The 19,519-nt window shown below is 40.5% G+C and overlaps 1 protein-coding gene across 1 annotated transcript in view; it reads right to left on the reverse strand.

Moving 5' to 3' along the window:
* Window positions 1-5,811: 5,811 nt before the first annotated feature.
* Window positions 5,812-19,519, reverse strand: part of ITPRID2 (ITPR interacting domain containing 2) — a 120,689-nt gene continuing 106,981 nt past the window's right edge. The window contains exons 17-18 of the mRNA XM_033945095.1: window positions 14,315-14,436; window positions 5,812-6,957 (exon numbers count right to left, since the gene is read on the reverse strand). Of these exons, the coding sequence (XP_033800986.1) occupies window positions 14,329-14,436 (108 nt within the window). The 3' untranslated portion in view covers window positions 5,812-6,957; window positions 14,315-14,328. The remainder of the gene's footprint in view (window positions 6,958-14,314; window positions 14,437-19,519) is intronic.

Consider the following 19,519-nt stretch of genomic DNA (forward strand, 5'->3'; position numbering starts at 1 on the left):
GATCTGCCCCATAAGAATCTTAGACCAACAGTGGACGAATTGGCAAAATTTTTCAATGATATAATTACGACTATAAAGTCTTCATTTACCAGTAGTTAGAACTTGGCACACTTTTGATCTGGCAGATGACAACCAGTTGAAGAAGCTATGCGATAGATTTGGACATAACTGCTTACTAGATCCTTTTCTGTCCATCTTTTGTAATATTTCTTCTCATGCTGTTTCATGGCTAACTTCATTGATAAATCATTTTCTCGTAAATGCCACTTTTCAAGTAATATGGGTCACATTGCATTAACCCCTCAGTTGAAGGGGCCAGATTTAGATCCAGCGATTCCATCTTATTAATGCCCAATTGCAAATATACCCATATTAACTAAACTGATTGAATCTAATATTTCCAAACAACTTTCTGATTATTTGGACAAATTTTCCATTCTTCTTCCATTTCATCTTGGCTTTCATCCCAATTTTAGTACAGAAACTTTATTAATATCTTTAGTTTCTAAGATCCAGTCTGTTGTCTCAGAATCGCTTTGCAATGTTTCTGCAATTTGATCTTTCAGTGGCCTTTGATGTAGTTCATCATGACATCCTAATCTGACTGTTATCAGACATTGAGTTGGATCAAAAAGTATTAAAATTTGTTTAAAGGATTCTTAACTTTACAATCCTATCAGGTACATGCTGATGGCAAATCATCTTCCATCTGGAGATCAGTTTGCGGGGTGCCTCAGGTCTCCTCTTTATCTCCCCTTCTATTTAATATTTAATAAATATCGCTGCTGTAGATGTACAGACTCCTGCACTGTAATTCTGCTTTGATTTCTGCTGTATTAATACCTATGCTAAATATGTACAGTCCCCTGTATTGTAATTTGCTCTCAACTGCATAGTACATTCCCTGACATTGTATCTTCGCTGTATATGTACAGTCTCTTACATTGTAAACGGCTCTGAACTGTTTGTGGTATTGCGGTATACAAAAATAAAGTTATTATTATTATTATATGACTACTTTAAAGAAATTTAAGTTAACAAATCTAGAAACAATTTTTACTTATGCAGACAATATTTTCATTTTGCTGGAGGTAAATCCAACATTGACCAATCTGACAATGAACATAAATTCATGTATTCTCAGACTTCAAACTTGGGCAACATTCGTTTGGATGAAGCTCAATACAACAAAGACTAAACTATTATGGTTCGGTCCCAAAATAGACCTTTTACGTCCCTCGGTGACTTTGATGTCTGGTGATTCTTTGAAAATTGACACACAGTTTGAGAGACACTGGAATAGATCCTTTGAGGGTGATAGTGGTCAGTATATTTAAATCCTGGCAGCAATGTTTAAATAAATAGATGTATTCAGTGATTTTGCTTATCTAGGAAGAAAATAGTGGAACTCAATTCCCATTGACATTAAGGCCTCCTTTTATGAAACTGCGATAGCAGTTTCTAGCGCGGGGATCTGCGCTGCTTCCGATGCTCATTGAGTTCCTTTGAGCGTCGGGAGCAGCGCGGGCCATTCAGCGTGGCTCCCGCATTAGAAGCTACTATCGCAGTTTCGTAAAAGAGAGGGGTAAGAGTCAAAGAAATTATCTGTATTTTTTTTGAAAATCATTAAAAACATTTCTTTTTCAGAAGTTTCTGATAAGTAATGGCTAAGTGATGGAAGATTTGTATTGTGTTTTTTTATTTTGCATTCTTTTGTGTTTAAGTATTGTTTCCTAGTACTCCATTGTATTTGAATTTTATATTTTGTTCTATTTGAATGTAAACCACATTGAACCAAAAACATTTCTTTTTTTTTTTTTTGGGGGGGGGGATAATGTGGGATATAAATGTCAATAAATGAAAATGTGTTCTCCACTTAACACTGCCATTTGATGCGCTGTGTTTAAATAGTCCTAAGCACAATGCATAAATTATCCATGGGAAGGGAAATACTATCACTTTCACAGGTAAATGTACACTTAGTCACCCTGATAGCATTTATGTGTGTTAAGTGCTGTTCTGTAACGGTGTGCATAAGTGGTATAGGGGCCCTTGTACTAAACAGTGGTAAAATGAGGCTTAAGCATGCTCTTGCATGGGTCATTCCAAGCACTAAGGCCATTTTTCCATTGGGGTAAAATGGCTAAAATTCCTATTTTTGATTATCAATGGACATGCACTAAGGGGCAGATTCTATAAATGGTGCCTAGAAAAATGGTGCCGGCCACGTGTCAATCATCTTTAGGCAACATTTACAGAATCACAGCTAGCAGTGCCTATGTAAAAATGTAGGCACCTGAAATGTAGGCCTTAATTTTACAGGCCTACATTTCAGGTGCCTAGATGTTTGGAGAATCGCTCTTAGTGGCACCTAAGTCATGCTCTGCTCAAACGCCCACTTAGGTGTTAGGCACTGCTAGGCACCATACGATAGGTGCCTGTCTTTTATAGAATCAGGTAAGCATCTAGCACCTAATTAATTTTTTTAAAACCAATTATTGAGCTATTAAGGGTATTTTGCCAATTAATGTAACCAGGGTTAAAAGTTTAAAAGATACTGAGTGAAAAAACAGGATTTAAAGAAGATTTTGAAGGGTTTAAAGAAGCAGAGAGGGTCTGGAATTTAAGAATTGTGGTTTTTTTTCTTATTTTGAGAGGTTTAGTTTGTATGGTTTGTATTGGTGCAGTTTTGAGGTTTTCTGTTGCTGATCTCTTGCACAGGTCTGCTGTCCTCATGCAGAGATCAGCATCAGCTGCTTGAACATTCTAACTGTCAGATTTGACAATAGTCTTCCACTTCAGGTTATTGAGGCCAGCAGCGTGCCTGATTTTAAGGCCAAATGGGATAGACAGGTGGGATCTATTCACAGAGAAAGGTAGGGGAGGGTCATTGGGGTGGGCAGACTAGATGGGCCGTGGCCCTTATCTGCCATCTATTTCTATGTTTCTATGTTGGGAGGGTGACTTGGTTCTGTGTGAAGGTGTTTTGGTGTGTGTGGCTCTTGTGAAGGTAATTATAGTTGATTTTATTTAATTTTGAATAGGAATTGTAGGATGTGGTTGAAGTTTGATTCATAAATTCTGGTAATTTCCAAGGTTGAAATATTTCTTTCTGGTGGATGTGAAGAATTGTTTTATCTGTGAGACTATTGGGTGTTAGAAATAGTCTGTGAGATTTCTGTATAACGTCATGAGGGAATATTGGTGAAGAAAATTTGATAAACTGTTTTGGAAGTTTTTTAAATATCTTCTGTAAAATTTATTGAGACTTTGGGTTTTATTTGTGTTTTGAGATATAGGAAATTTGAGTGATTTTAGAAATAGGAAATTCTGGGGAGGGAAAAAGTATAGGGAACATCAATTATCTAGTTTTTTCCTAGCTTAGAAAGTATATTTAGGCAATTTGGGGGTTATTAGATTAGGATAGGGTTTTCCCTTATTGGTTTGTTTAAATCAGAGTAGTAGGTTGGTTCCAGCAAGAGAGCCTGCTAGCACGAGATTCTGCTAGCAACAGCGTGCCTACGTGGTACCCCTAAATAGCAAGAACATAAAGCCTCAAATACCCAAATCTGAGGAAAAAGAAGAACTTTACAGAGGGGAAGTAGAATCTCTTTGTTTAGATTTGATTTACAGCATTTGTTTATTAAATTTTATTTCTGTATTCAATTTTGAATCCTTAGTGCTTCTTTATATTTATTTTATTATACGTTTAATAACTATTTTTATTCCAAGATTATACCATATTATTATATATTATTATTTTGTTTAAGTAATTCACCCCTTCTCCTGGGGAAAGGCATCAATTTAACCCTCGGTGTGCACGACTACAAAACAAATCTTATTTCAAGAGGGATACCTTTTACCTCAGTCTGAGGAGGGGGGTTACATAAAGTTAGGTGTCTTAAGAGGTGCCCTTTACAGAATCAGCCCCTAAGTTTGTCATTAGCACGTGGCCATTAAAACAGATTAGCGTATAAATCCTTACTGTAGGCAATATGAGCTCACACAGTAAGCACAAGCTAATTGGTTAGCAAGCAGAAATGTAGCTACACTAACTAATTAGTGCAGAACATGCCCACACACCCCAAAAATAAATGTAATTGTATAGCATGTGGGCAGTACATGCAAATCCCCAAATTACCATGGGATGTTTCAGCTTGCTGTTGCTTTGTAAAAGGGTCCCAGTGTATAAATGCAAGGACTATATATTATATATACTCAACTATAAACCTAGATTTTTAGGCCACAAAACTAGCCCAAAAATGGAGGTCTCAGTTTATATTTGAGTTTATATTGCTCCTCCCCTGGCCTACCGTAAACCCTGGTGGTCCAGCGGAGAGCTGAGACAGGAGGAATTCCTCCCACCTCCTGTTCCGGCTGACAGCAGGCAGATAAAGGCTAGGCAATAGCCATATTTTGCCCTCCTCCAGTCCTGTAGTCACCGGAATTAATATGTTATTTTACTGGAAATACATGGGGGAGCAGGAGTTGGCTGAGCCAATATTTGATACTATAGTCTGAAAAATATCTTTAAAATTACTTCTCTTTGGCAGCTCTGAAATGCAAAGACCTCACATTAAAAGGGAATAGAGAGTAACACCATTATCTTGTCACATCTTATGGGAGGCAGTAGTGTTGGACTAAGTGGGTTCATTATGCTATATTGTGCGAAAGGAATAGCATGGCAGCAACAGGAAGAGGTTACAAGAGAGGTGGGTGAAGTTTGAAACGAGGTAAGGGGATTCTTGGTTCGGTTTTAATCTCGGCGCAGCTACTAAGCCCTGGCTTTCCATTCTCACTCCCTAGGTTTATATTCAGATCAGTTTATATTAGAGTATATACAGTACATAGGTGAGATATAAGCATGTCTCCCACTTATTTGGTATAACTTATAAAATGCTGTAAGTTACTTGCATCCTTTCCATATTTATGAGAGAGCAGTTATCTGGCATTATAGCTAATTAACTGCAGCTGCATAAATGTTGGATATGCTGATACTGGATTATGCTTGTAGGGGCTTGATTCTATAAATGGCAACTAGCAACGCTTAACTAAATTCTATGTGGAACCTAACTTTTTGCAATTGACCACGCCATTAAAAATCAATTTAAAAAAAATTAATTAACATTGCACTTGGAATTCTGTGTGGTGCCTAGCAATGCCTAAGTCGAGGTACCTAACCATGCCTAACAATGTCTACTTGAAAAGTAAACATGGTTAGGGGAAGAATTGCCATGGTATGACAATGTCATTAGATGTCTGTAGTAGGCGCAAGTATATTAGGCCAGAAAACCCTGGCTTAAAATAGTGGTGTCTACCATTAGGATGGATAGCAACGCCTAAGCTACTAGGTGTGATTCTGTAAATGGCTCCTAGCTGTTAATTGACAACCATGCCAAACAGCACTTAGGAATTAGGCACCATTTATAGAATCAAGCCCGTATTCTGTAATAGAATCTGGTTGACCCGATGCTGTTCTAGAACAGGCTCCTCACCCCGTGGCAAGGGGTTGCCTAAATGGAGCTGACTACTCATAAAATTTCCCCCCCAGTGAATTTTACCACTATATGGATAGTTTAGTTTTCCCTCTGCCTCTCCAGTATAAAGACCATGGAGGAATGTTGGACAGATTTCAGCCCATCACTATCTGCATATGGGCTAAAAATCAAGAGATAGGGAATGTGGGAATGTACGAATCTTTCTGAAAACTTTATAAAGAGCTGGCATTCAAAAGATGACAAATTAGCAAAGCCTGTCTAAAAAGAAACAGGAAATAACTAAATGAACATGTAAACACACGCAAACACACTGTATGGAAAATAAATACTTTATTGTTTTAATATTTTTAGAAATCAGCCCTTGTGAATTCCAAACTTGTATAAATCTTTTAAAATATAATGTTACCCCAACTATTTTTATTAGCCTTCAATAAAACAGATATTAATTGTTGAAAACAAGGACTACATTAGATTCCCTTCAGCATTCAGAAGTGATGAGCCATTACACATCTGGACAGACACAGAAACCAAGAATAACTCCTTTCATGCTCAAATTTCAGCTTAGAGTGCAACATTTTTGACTTGGTATACAGCTCCATGGCACATGAGAAAGAAAAAAAGGTTCATCAACTTTCATGCTCCCCCAGTATAACCAATGTCATCTGTTTCCAGTCACAAACCCACATAACTTTGGCAATACCAATATCTTAATAGCATCTTGTCACAAAAGACAGATAAAGCCTTTGATACTTCAAAGGAAATGTGAGCAAAATATACATAGTGTTTCAAATAAGGCAAACTCAACACCAAGAAAGTGGTATTAACGTATGAGGAGAAATGATGTTTGTCTCAACCGTCATGTGCATGAAAGGTAAGGCTTTCAGTGTAAGACCTTAAGTAGTTTTAAGTAACTCATATTTCTACCATAATGCTCAAAGTAACCCTTTTCCCCATTTTTGCGCTAATAAAGCAACTTTACCAGAAGCTGTTTAAAGTGGTACTCAATAGCAGTAGAAAAATTCTTTGGTTGTTTCAAGCTCTAAGTCAATCAATTATTGCACAGTAAGTACCTCATGGAGGTCAGTGTTTTTAAGAAGTTAGAGAAAAGTACGTTAAGTATAACTGGTTAGACCTGAAAATCTTCAAGTTTTGTGTTACACCTCCACGGGGGAAAGAAAAAAAGACTGCAGACATACAAATAAATATTTCTTACAAACCGCCACAGTTGTCTTAATAGTTTAAAACAAAGAGCTAAGCAAAGTGTCTAAATTATGCACAGTTCGATGAATGTTAATACAATATGCACTGTACAATCAGATTGTGTATACAGTAGCCCATTGGAGCAGCAGTTGGGTCTCTTGAAGCACAAGTGTTATCTTAACTCTTCCTCCCCACCAGTGTAGTCATTGATATTCTGTGTCCAAGTGTTCAAAATGGCTTCTTTAGACTCCCAATCAACCTTCAGAAGAAAAGAGAATGAAATTAGACTTCTGGATGCAAGTACTACTTATATTGTCTTAGGCAATGTGTTAAAGTACATCCCTGTATATTCTTTTACATATTGCAAACATCCTGAATATAATAGCTGCTATACAGAATAGGTTTGGAAATTAGAATTTTAACATGAATTTGTGCCTTTGTAAACAGGCTTATTGAACACATAAAAAGAAAAATTACATCAAATTCTACTCCTAAAGAACCAGACCCTCCAAAATTTTTAAAGAATTAGCAAGTGCAAGCAAATAATGCAGAACATCTCTCTCTGTACACAGAATAGGTGCTCTGGGAGGACCCACAATCTGAGGTGGCCTGACCACTCTGTCAATAGGGCAGTGCCTGGGTGCCCACCAGTGCTCCCTGTAAGGGATTGTACAGAGAGAGAGAGAGAGATTTTCTGTATTATTTGCTTGCAATTGCTAATTCTTTTATAAATTTGGAGAGTCTGATTTAGAGAGCTGCACCGGAACGGGGATGACGGGAATCCCATGGGACCCGCGGGTTTCCCCTTCAGGTCGCGGAGATCCCATGGGGACACCCCCTAGGGTCATGGGGATCCTGTGGGGTTGGAGGCAGCTTGAGCCAAGTGGCTCATCATCTTTTCCTGCCTTCCTGTAGTGTACAGCGCTCCCAGCACTCCGAGTCCACACTAGCCGACCCATAAGTCTTCCCCCGACGTCAGAGGAATGCTTCTCTTCAGCTATGTGCAGCTTGCAGGGCCCGCTGCCCTCTGATTGTGAAGAAGTGCTGCTCTGAGTAACGTCGGGAGAGGTGGCGAGATGGTTCTGTCGTGCGCCTCGCATGCCACAGAGGAGTGGAAAGAAGGAAGCAGCGAGTTTTGCAGGAGGGGGGAAGAACGGGAGGGAGCAAGCAAGTGGACACGCATGCATTGTAATTAGGAAGAAGCAGTTGGGACATGAGAGGGGCCCAAATGCGGGACACAGGAGAGAGTGCATTTTTGAACACAGAAGGCAGGGAAAAGAAGAGAGGAGCAACATTAATGGAAAGAGGACAGATTGACTGCTTGAGTTGGGTTTTTTTTTTTTGGGGGGGGGGGGTGTTCCTGTACATTGTACAACGAGGTAAGGAAGGAAGGGAAACTGTCTACAGGCCTTTGCTTTTTATAGCAAGCAAGTTAGCTAGTTTTGACGTCCATAACCTTGTTGAATGGCATAAACTTTGGAGGGAAAGTGATGCTGAGGTGGGGGAAGAGAATAGAAAAAGGAGAATTGGGCATGAGTGTGCCAGTTAGAGGGAAAGAGATGGTGTACACGGGGAATGGAAGAAAGAGGAAAATTTTTGGTCATAGGGAGGGAGTGAGGTACAGATGAGAGGAAGAAATATTGTGGTGGAACGGACAGATTGAAATGGATGCAAGAGGGAGGAATGTTGGACATAGTGGTGAAGGGAATGGAGGGAGAGATGTGGCATGGTGCTGGAGAGGGGTGATAGAAGGAGAAATGTTGGGCATGGGACTGGTGGGCAGGGGCAAAAGATGAGAAAGGGATAAATGCTGGACCATGGTAAGAGGAACCAATGGACAGCAACAGAAGAATTTACAGAAGATGGGAAAGTGGAAAAAAGACACTTGTTGGAAAAATAAGTCTCCAGACACCAAAGGTAAAAAACAGAATTTATTGACTAAAATATGTTAGCTTTGGGAAATGTATATAGCAGATGTCTTTGTATTGTGTTCAAAAGAAAAGGAAATGCATTTCTGGTTTTATTTCTACAGTGTTGGAAGTACTTGCTGACCCTTGCTGTGGCTGATGGGGATCCCCAAGCACCATCAGCAGAGGACCTCCTCTAGAGATGGCCAGAACTCCCCTCCACCAAGCACCTCAGTCGCTGGCAGCATCCTTGAGCCACTGAGGTGCCAGCATCTGTGACTCAGAGACGCTACTGCTTCCTACCAAGCTTGGCAAAAGGGACCCCTGGCCAACTGCAAAGGAAGTCCTCAGCTGATAGCTTGGGGGGTTCTCATCAGCTGAGATTTTATATTTACATTAGAGGCTCTGGTAGAAACCCGTTTACAAAGTAAGTATTCTTCCCAATTAATATTTCCAAATTAATAAAGTGTCTTTGCTTATTTGTAAATGGGTCTCTACCAGAGCCTTTAATTCAGTAGCATAATTAAATGAAATAACTATTTCTGAAGCTTATAGGGACGGGCGGGGACGAAGGGATTCCTCGCAGGGATGGGTGGGATTTCTGTCCTCGCGCAACTCTCTAGTCTGTTTCTTTAGGAATAGAATTTGATGTAATTTGTCTATTTATGTGTTCAATAAGCCTATTTACAAGGGCGCATATATACAGATACAGTTTTGAATTAGGGGTAGGAAACCTGGTCTGACGATTACAGCGAGTGGAGCAGACTGACTATGATCTGGGCCCCAACGCATGACATATATTACTAGTTAGGGGAGAGTGGGCACCTACATTCCCTTTAAGCAGAGTACATGAATAATCGCTCATACATTCTAGGAGTGTTGCTCACAGCTTTTACATGGTCCTCACAAAAATACTCGCAAATCTGTAAAATTGTTGGTTTTTAGAACTTGTTGCTCACACGCACACAAAAATTTGCACACACCTAGTCAATCCTTACAGGGAGCACTGGTAGGCATCCTACTGCTGTGGACCCTCAGGCATTGCCCTACTGACAAGAGTGGTCAGTCCACCTCTGTTTGTGGGTCCCCCAAAGCACCTGGACAAAGCAGACAAGAAGCAGCTGTTTCTGCCAGGCCTTGCTGTCAAATGCCATGCTAAAAACTCCCAAAGGGCACAGTTTGTCCACTTTTGTTTTAAATGATGCATATTTTAATAATAGATAAAAAGACTATGGCCCATATTCTTTAAACGATGTTTTAACTTAGGGGAGATGCCAAGAGATTTGCACTTATGATTGGACATGAGATGGAGGATTCCTGCGGAGCCATGCTGAATAAATCATCATTGCTGGCAAATTATAAGTTATGTGTGATCGATTAGTATATCAATTAGGATATCCCATTATATATATCAGCTCTGGTGATTATTCAATGATCAATAGGTTCAGCTAAGGAACGCATAAGTGTCATGATGGTCCCGATTTGATTTCGCTGTGGCTCCAAAGCAAGAGACTGGGCACTGAACACTTATGATTTCACAGTGAATTTTTGAGGTTTAACTTAGGTGCCTAAGTGAAAAAAAAATTGTTTAAAAAAATTTCAAGGCACCTACTGGTGCCTAAAAAAAACCAGCACCGGAATCACACCTCCGGAGGTGGTGCCTAATGCCACTATGGGCATGGCTAACGCCGGAAGTGGCATTAGGAAAGAAGAAGCACCTCCTGAGACACAATTTACGTCAAAAGGTAGGTGCTGGAAATGTAGGCCTTGAAAACCTTGGCCTACATTTCCGGCACCTATCTTTGACAGAGGCACGATTCACTAAATGGCACCATCTTATGATTTACAAATCAACTAAATAAGGAAACTTAAAGAAATGTCCAATTGATATAAATACCAGACAGTGAGGACAAATCTACAATAAGTGGATTTCTTGCTAGACCTCAAATATCCAAGGTACTACTTCTAATTCTATTCGTGCCCTTACTGGGGTGGTGTTTTCATCATTGGTCTTAGTAAATAGCATGTGCAATAAATCTTTTAGTTAATTTTCAACAGGCTCTGCATAAATTATAAAGTACATACAGTGCTGTAAAAGTGCTCTATAGTGCTGTAAAGGAAAGGCACTTATTTTGCACCCGACGGCTGCCCAACCGTTTCACTTCTAGTTTTGTCAGGTGCTATGCCTCCTTAGTTACAAGCACCAACATTTTTAGTTACAAAACCTTTTCTTTGAGCTGAAACCACCATTGTTCATAGCACAGTACTCAGCCTCTATTGCCTGGCTCCAATTCATTTAGGATGGGTGAGAGGAAGCACTTACAGCTATATAGAGTGCCTTCCTGCCCGATGTAGGCACACGGTCCCTCTGTTAAGATAAGCCAGCTAAGAAGCCAATCTGGGGAGTAGGGTGGGTTGACCCTGGATAACATCTGTTACGGTAAGTAATTGTGCTTTCCAGGACAAGCAGGCAGCATATTCTCACACATGGGTGACCTCCAAGCTAACTAGAAAGGGATGGTGGGAATGTTGGCCTTTAGGAAAATAAATTTTGTAAAACAGATTGGCCGAAGTGCCCATCCCGTCTGGAAAAAGTTTCCAGACAGTAATGTGAAGTGAAGGTATGAACCGAGGACAAGGCGGCAGCTTTACAAATTTCCTCAAAAGGAGTATATCTAAGGAAAGCTACAGAAATTGCCATAGCTTAGGCCTTGTGAGCTGTGACACAACTCCCCCAGTTGCAGTCCAGTCTGAGCATAACAGAATGAGATACAGGCCGCTAACCAGTTGGAAATCATTCTCTTGGAAATAGGATGCCTTAATTTGTTAGGGTCAAATGAGATGAGCAGTTAGGGAGATGTTCTATGAGGCTTTGTCCTGCCAAATAGAAGGCCAAAGCACGTTTACAGTCCAGAGTGTGAAGCGCCGTTTCTCCTGCATGAGAATGAGGCCTAGGGAAAAAAACTGGAAGAACAATCGACTGATTGAGAAGAAACTCTGTGACCACTTTTGGTAGAACCTTTGAATACGTGAGTAGAACCACTTTATCATGGTGAAAAACTGTGAAGGATGGATCTGCCACCAACTTGTAACTCACTGACCCTTCTGGCAGAAGTGAGCAAGATAAGAAAAACAACTTTCCAGGTAAGAAACTTCTGGCAGGCACATAAGGCATCATTATTGCAGTCAGGTAGAGTCTGAACACAGCATGCACTATTCACCAATACAAGCAACTCTATAATGTCCCAGCAACCACAAGAAATGTTGAAGTTGCCATAGTGCCATACAAAGGGCTGTAGGAGTGGTGCCACCGCACAGGATGCAAATATGGAGGGGGACAAAATTTGCTCCCAGCCTACAGTATTCAATAAACAACGAGGTGACATGATCATATCTACAGTACCCTCCAGCAATCAAATGGGAACATCTTGCATTACCTGCAACCTCTTTGTATTAGTGGAGGACAATCCTATGTAAACCATGTTCCCATAATCCAAAACATGAAATTGACAATGAGAGAATTACAACAAAGATTCATCCAATATAAATTTAAAGGAATGAAGTTGATGTAGGATACCCAATTCCCTTTTCATCAAAAAAAGCAGCTTAGTCTGCAAATGATAACTGATAATCAATCCATATTCCTAAATATTTAAACTCATCCAGAACAGCAAAGAGGTCTATTAAATAACACTGGATGTTTTAGAACAGGGGTAGGCAATTCTGGTCCTTGAGAGCCACAGGCAGGCCAGACTTTCAGGATATCCACAATGAACATATATGAGATGGATTTGCATGCACTACCTCCTTGAGATGCAAATCTATCTAATGCAGCATATTTATTGTGGATATCCTGAAAACCTGACCTGCATGTGGCTCTCGAGGACTGGACTTGCCTACCCCTGGTTTAGAAGGCCAGTAATCCAACATGCTGTTTTTTCCTCTACACCTGGAAATTGTAGATAAACCTGCAATAAGGACAAATCTGGAGCCATTGCTTTAATCTTGGCTAACAAAAGGAATGCCATCTGCATAACAATGGAAGTATGACAAAAGACTGGATGATGGTAAACAACAGACTTAAAAAGATGTTAAACTGAATCGGTGATAACACCAAAATTTGTGGCAAACCACATTTATAAATAAAATTCTTTTATTGCAAATTCCTCGACTGCATGGTGAAAGATCTGTCTAAAAAAATTGGAACCGCCTTTAAGACAGGGGGCAAGTAGCATAAGGAGGAGGATATGATCCATCAAATCAAACGCTGATGCAAAATCCAGCAAAACTGTTATCACCATCTCCCCAGCATCAAGAGCACCCCTCTCACTAAATAAAATCATCAGAATTGCATCAAAACTATATCCTACTACTACTACTATTAATTATTTCTATAGCGCTACCAGACGCACGTAGCACTGTACAGAGTCACAAAGAGTAAGAAAACAGTTCCTGCTCGACAGAGCTTACAATCTAAACAGGCAAGACAGACAAACAAGATGTCATAGGATACAGTTAAGGGGAACGGTTAATCAGCTGGCTGGGTTGGAGGGCAGAGGAGTAGGGTTAAGGATTGAAAGCTATAGCAAAAAGGTGGGTTTTCAGTCTGCTTTTAAATGAGGACAGGGGCTTGATGGACAAACTCGGGTAATTTATTCCAGGCATAGGGAGCTGCTAGATGAAAGAAACAAAGTCTGGAATTGGCAGTGGAGGAGAAGGGTAATGTTTAGAGCAGGGATCTCAAAGTCCCTCCTTGAGGGCCGCAATCCAGTCGGGTTTTCAGGATTTCCCCAATGAATATGCATTGAAAGCAGTGCATGCACATAAATCTCATGCATATTCATTGGGGAAATCCTGAAAACCCGACTGGATTGTGGCCCTCAAGGAGGGACTTTGAGACCCCCTGGTTAAAGTGACTTATCTGAGGAACGGAGTTCTCTGGGAGGTGTATAAGGAGAGAGAAGCGAGGAGAGATATTGAGGGGCAGCAGAATGAACACACTTGTAGGTCAGCAATAAGATCTTTAACTATATACGATGAGTCGCGCAACAGAGTTTTGCACAGATTGCAAGGGAGAGAGGCGACACATAGCCATGCCTAAATCCCAGCTGGTGGGGATGAAGAAAGTTAGAGGTTTCCACATAATCCACAAATTGCTGCGATACGATGTCTTTTTATAATTTTAGAAACAAAACAGATTCAGGATGGGTTCATAGTTTCAAGGGCCCAGCGCATCCAAGCACTCATCTGCCAACAAGGAAAATCTCTATCTGCATTAATATTTTAGTATGGGCCAACCTCAACAGATTTTATGTAATTTATAAAGCTATGGTTGCTATGCCTCAAGATATATATATATATATTTTTTACACAGAACAAACACAAGAGAAGTGAAAGGACTGCATTCTCGATCAGTCACTGACGTAGTTTACGATGACTCTGAGCTGCTACAAAGCCCCAAATCCCAAATCTACACATTCACTTGCTTCTTTATTAATTCTGCATATGGACTTAGGCTTCAGAAGAAACAACTGAAGTAATCTCTTGTAATATTGCAGAAACAGACCATACTGCACAGAAATCAGTCAGTGTAACAGCCCTGAATCAACTGGGACAGAACTGGCACTTTAAGAATAACCACCCAACAGTTGAAAACTGGGTTCTACAATTGTTCTGCGTTTCCCCCGCAGACCCCAAGCAAACAGTTACCTGAATTATCAGCTTCATTGTGTGGCATGCTTCATGTCAGAAGATTTGCTCGGGGATGAAACCGCTGCTAAGAGTCCGCTTACAATTTCTCGCCTGATATCCCCAACAATAGATTCTTTGATCTAGAAACAAATAAGTTATGAGTCAGTATTGTTATGATTACAGATTCGCTGTCAAGATAAAATATAAGAAGTAGTAAAATGTTTGAAGTTTTACATTAAAAAAAAAAATGCAGTATTTAATTTCCACTATAACAGGAAGGGAAAAATCATCTAAGAATCTTCAAGATTTTTGTTTACCAGTTCTGTTTGTTTTGGAAAACCCAAATTCCCCCCCCCCCCCCAAATTGAAGGCAACTTCAGGAAAGCCGCACTAGCGTTTTTAGCACCAGCCGCCGCGGTAACAGCTCTGATGCTCACAGAATTCCTGTGCGCGTCCAAGCTGTTACCACTGTGGCCGGCGCTAAAAACACTCGTGTGGCTTTGTAAAAGAGGGGGTAAATGAAGGTAAGAGTATTAACAGCCAGCATAAAACTTAGTATACAGTCAAACCTCGGTTTGCGAGTGTTTTGCAAGATGAGCAAAACACTCAGCAAACTTTTGTCTCGCAAATGGAGCACCGCCCCGATAAACGAGCACTTAATCCAATCTAATCTAATCTAATCTTTGGTTTATATACCGGATCATCTCCTAGTGGAGCTCGACTCGGTTCACATATAATTAAGACTAGAGTACATAGCAGAAATCATAGGAGAAGGAAGAATTAATTAAAAACTAAAGCACATAAGAAAAATAATTATAATATTATCATTTTGTTGAGACTGTAGTTAAACCATTTAAAAATTGCGAGAACAACAAAGTTTTCAGGAATTTACGAAATAATTGCAGCTGGCCTAAAAGCCTAATGGAGTCAGGAAGCTCATTCCAGATCTCTACAGACTTGAAAACAAAAGATCGACTGAGCTTCCCAGCAGATTTAATTCCCTTAAAGGAAGGGAAGGCTAACTTATATCTTTGAGTGTTTCTCAAATGGCAAAGTCTAAGCGTATTCTAACATAAGGGGACAAAAGGATCCAATATTCCATAGAGAAGCTTGAAGATTATGCATGTGCATTTAAACTGGATCATAAAGTGAACTGGAAGCCAGTGAAGCTTTATCAAGAAAGGGGAAACATGATCATCCTTTCATTTCCCCAAAATGAACTTAGCTGCAGTATTCTGTATTAACTGAAGTCGTTTTACGCGGGAAGTCATCATGCCGCTGTATCGAGCGATGGTGCGCCCACATCTGGAATACTGCGTTCAATATTGGTCGCCGCACCTCAAGAAGGACATGGCAGTTCTTGAGAGAGTCCAAAGGAGGGCAACGAAACTGGTAAGAGGGCTGGAAAACTGCCCATATGCTGAGAGGCTGGATAAACTGGGGCTCTTCTCTCTGGAAAAGAGAAGGCTCAGGAGGGATATGATAGAGACCTTCAAAATACTTAGGGGCATAGAGAGGTTGGACAGGGACAGGTTCTTCAGACTAAAAGGGACGACAGGTACGAGGGGGCACTCAGAGAAACTGAAGGGAGATAGGTTCAAATCAAATGCAAGGAAGTTTTTCTTCACCCAAAGGGTCGTGGACAAATGGAATGCGCTCCCGGAGGAAGTGATCCGGCAGAGTACAGTACAGGGATTCAAACAGGGATTGGACAGATTCCTGAGGGAAAAGGGGATCGTGGGGTACTGAGGGAGGTGCTGGGGTGTTGCATAAGTATAGACAGCTCACCAGGTCGTGCAGGTGCAAGGCCGGAGGGTTAGGACATTGATGGGAGATAGGACTTCGATGAGAAACCTAGGGGGCAAGGGGTCCCTTCTGGTGATTAAGGCAGGTCATGACCTGTTGGGCCGCCGCGGGGGCGGACTGCTGGGCGGGATGGACCTCTGGTCTGACCCGGCAGAGGCACTGCTTATGTTCTTATGTTAGACTGCCCTGTTTAACACCCAGATAAACTGAGTTACAATAATCTAGCTGAGAAAGCACAGTGGATTGTACGAACACTGAGAAATGTTCTTGATGGAATAGTGATCTGACCTTCCTCAACATGCGCAAACTAAAAAAACACTTTTTTGTCAAGGAATTTATCTGTTCATGAAATGTAAGTGATGAGTCCAAGATGGCACCCAGGACTCTAGATGAAAAATCTTTATGTAGTGAGATACCTGTTTTTAATGTAACAAAGGAATGGAGGTTTTCTAGTCTTGGCCCAATCCAAAGCAATTTGGTTTTGGCTGCGTTTAGTTTCATTTGAATTGAAGTTTAGAAATGCAGCAGTCCTACATGCGTGTTATGTATAATCACGCATAACGTCGATCATCGACATTGTGAGTGTTTATACGTAATGCGCATGTGGGACGGCGCTCGGCTACGTGGGCTCGGGGGTTTTCCAACGTGGTGCGGAAGGAAGAGGCATCTCCTTGAAGCGGCGCTGCCTGCAGCTGTACAGGGTTGCACGCAGCTGGCCACCTACAAACTGCAGCACCCGGCACCCGACAGGTACACACCCCTGGGCTACCCCTTACCACTTACTCCCAGTTCATTAGCACCTTTTGGGTTGTGGAACGAATTGTCTGTGTTGCCATTTTTTTCAGTTGGGGAGCTTTGCTTTGATATATGAGTACTTTGGATTACAAGCATGCTTCTGGAACGAATTATGCTCGTAAACCAAGTTACCACTGTATAAGTAAAATGTACTAAAGCATAAAGTTCGTTTTAATAGCTTTTAATAAAAAGGTTTGATAAACTCTAACAGGTTAAAAAAAACTAATTGCTAATGCTCGGATTCTAAATTGCAATAAATTTACAGTTAGCAGAGATTAGTAAACAACAGGCTTTAGTTGCCTCTTATAGGTCAATCAGAATGAGCCTAAACTGGGCCAAGAGTCTTCCATTTACATATATCTTTAAAGCTCCCAAATCTACCAGAGCAGCTCACGGCCAGGACCTTAACACAACAGCAGACTGTGGTTCCTTCCAGAGCCTTGTACACATGCACACAGAGTGTGGCCCATCAGTTGCTGCTATTGTGCTAAGGCCAATATTTTTCTCTTTCTCTATCTCCCTTGGGATGTGCTGCCCTTCTCAGTCTGAGCAAATGCTAGTTTGGGAATTGAGCCCGGGTCTCTCATATTGCAGCAATGTGTAATCAACAGCCAAAATGTGAGGTAAGTGAAGTCTTGCAATCAAAATATTAATACACAAACCACTCAATTCATACTAGATGTATATTTTCAATATTATATCATTTGTTTTTCTCCCTGAAACATGAAAAATGGAAGAAAAAAAGCTCAGAAAAATACTATCGGGCATCAAAATATCTCAACACCATCAATCCAGCTGAAAATAAATCCTTCCATTTTCAATTACCCCATCCAAAATGTAAAGTCAGAATACAGCTAGATTGGCAGCATTCAAATAGCAGCCCAAAGCCCTATGCAATACCAGGCCACTGGGCCACTTGGACAACCCCAGCAACTGAACTTCAGGATAGTTTGCAAAATCAGTACAACCAACACATATTTAATATAAATGAAATGCTGGCAGAATGTGTGTTCAAAAATATAGTACTTGCAAAAACATTCTCTCTTTATATAAGCCAATATCAGACTATTTAAACAATGATGTTCTCAACAGAGAGAGAGAAAAAAGACCAGTCTAGGCTTCTTGGGTCAGCTCCTATTACACATTTTGGTATGAAGCCATTAAAAAAAAAAAAAAGAATCACCCCAAACCTCTAAAAGCAAGTGGTTAGGCATTCATCATTACAAATTCATGAAATATTAAGCATCAAAAGTGGCATATCATTGTGCCAAGGCAATATTTTTTTCTCAGACAAAGAGCAATGTGTTATTTTAAATGCAGAAACACTATTTGAATGTGTTCCGTGGGAGTGTTTTCACTTCCTTTCAGAATAGGCCATTTTTCAGTGCCTACAGTAAACAGTTCCACTACATCAGGGCCCACCCGAAAACTTCTGAAAAATAAAATACTTGCATTCTACCATGCAGCATCAGGCAGAGGCAGAGAAGGGGAGGCATTCATGAAACAATGAGTCATGCAGCTGAGATACTTATATGAAAAGAGCACAATGGATATTTCTTTTGAAGCAGAACTTCAACCTATCATTAGCAATGACTCTGCTGTGTTAAACTCTCTGCTCCTAAATTCTTTGGATTTAGTGACATACATCCAGATAAAGTAGGTATTATCCCTGTCACCAGAAAAATAAGTTTGTACCTGAGACAGTGGATGGTTAAGTGACTTGGCCTAAATCACAAGAACTGCAGACCGGTTCTGGACCACAAAATAATTATTTTATTTCTGCCGGTCCATAGGTGTCAAAAGGTTGAAGAACACTGCTTTAGAGCACAGCATAAAACAGGACTGCTGGGATTAGAACTTGTGACCAATGAGAGAATTCCATTTCCAGGGATGACCTAGGCAACAAAAAACTGAAACTGCCCTTATGATAACTGCTAAGCTTCACAGAACTTTTGTTCCACATTTAACCTGGCCATGATGATACTGAAGGTCCATTACAGTCTTGCTAGTCTTTCTTTTTATGTTACCAGGATAAAACTTTGAATGCTTTAGCAAAAACAGTTCTTCAATTCAAGTAATGAAAGATTTATCTCCCTCTAACTTCCTTTCTTTTGCCCTTCAAACTTTTAGCACAATCAAAACTACCACACCATACCATACATTTTCTTCTATACCGCAAGTTTCGACAAGGATTCAATGTGGTTTACAAGAAGATTCTAATCAGTGATCATGAACAATGAATTACAAGTTTGAAGAAGTAAAAATGTCTGCATTTGAATTATAGGTTTGAGTCTTTTGCCTGCTCCTAACGTTATAATGCAGGTGTTGTGGAAGACCATTCCAAATTTTGGGGCCTTAGAATGCAAAAGTGGATTCGAACAACTTTTTTGGGTGTACACTAGAGCAAGTCTTCATTTGCAACTACCTGAGGACTCTCCCCTTGCTTCATATTTACCCTCTGAAGTGTATCGGGTCTGGTCACTACAGCAACAGTTCTGGGCCACAGGCCATGTATTGAGGCTCTTCACCCTTAAGAACCAACCCCTACCCTCTTGCACTACAGGTCCAATTCACCTACCCAATTCAAACGTGGAAATAGGATGAGATCTTCTGTGTTCCAGG

This window comes from Geotrypetes seraphini, chromosome 5 (assembly GCF_902459505.1).
Source record: "Geotrypetes seraphini chromosome 5, aGeoSer1.1, whole genome shotgun sequence".
Classification (NCBI taxonomy): Eukaryota; Metazoa; Chordata; class Amphibia; order Gymnophiona; family Dermophiidae; genus Geotrypetes; species Geotrypetes seraphini.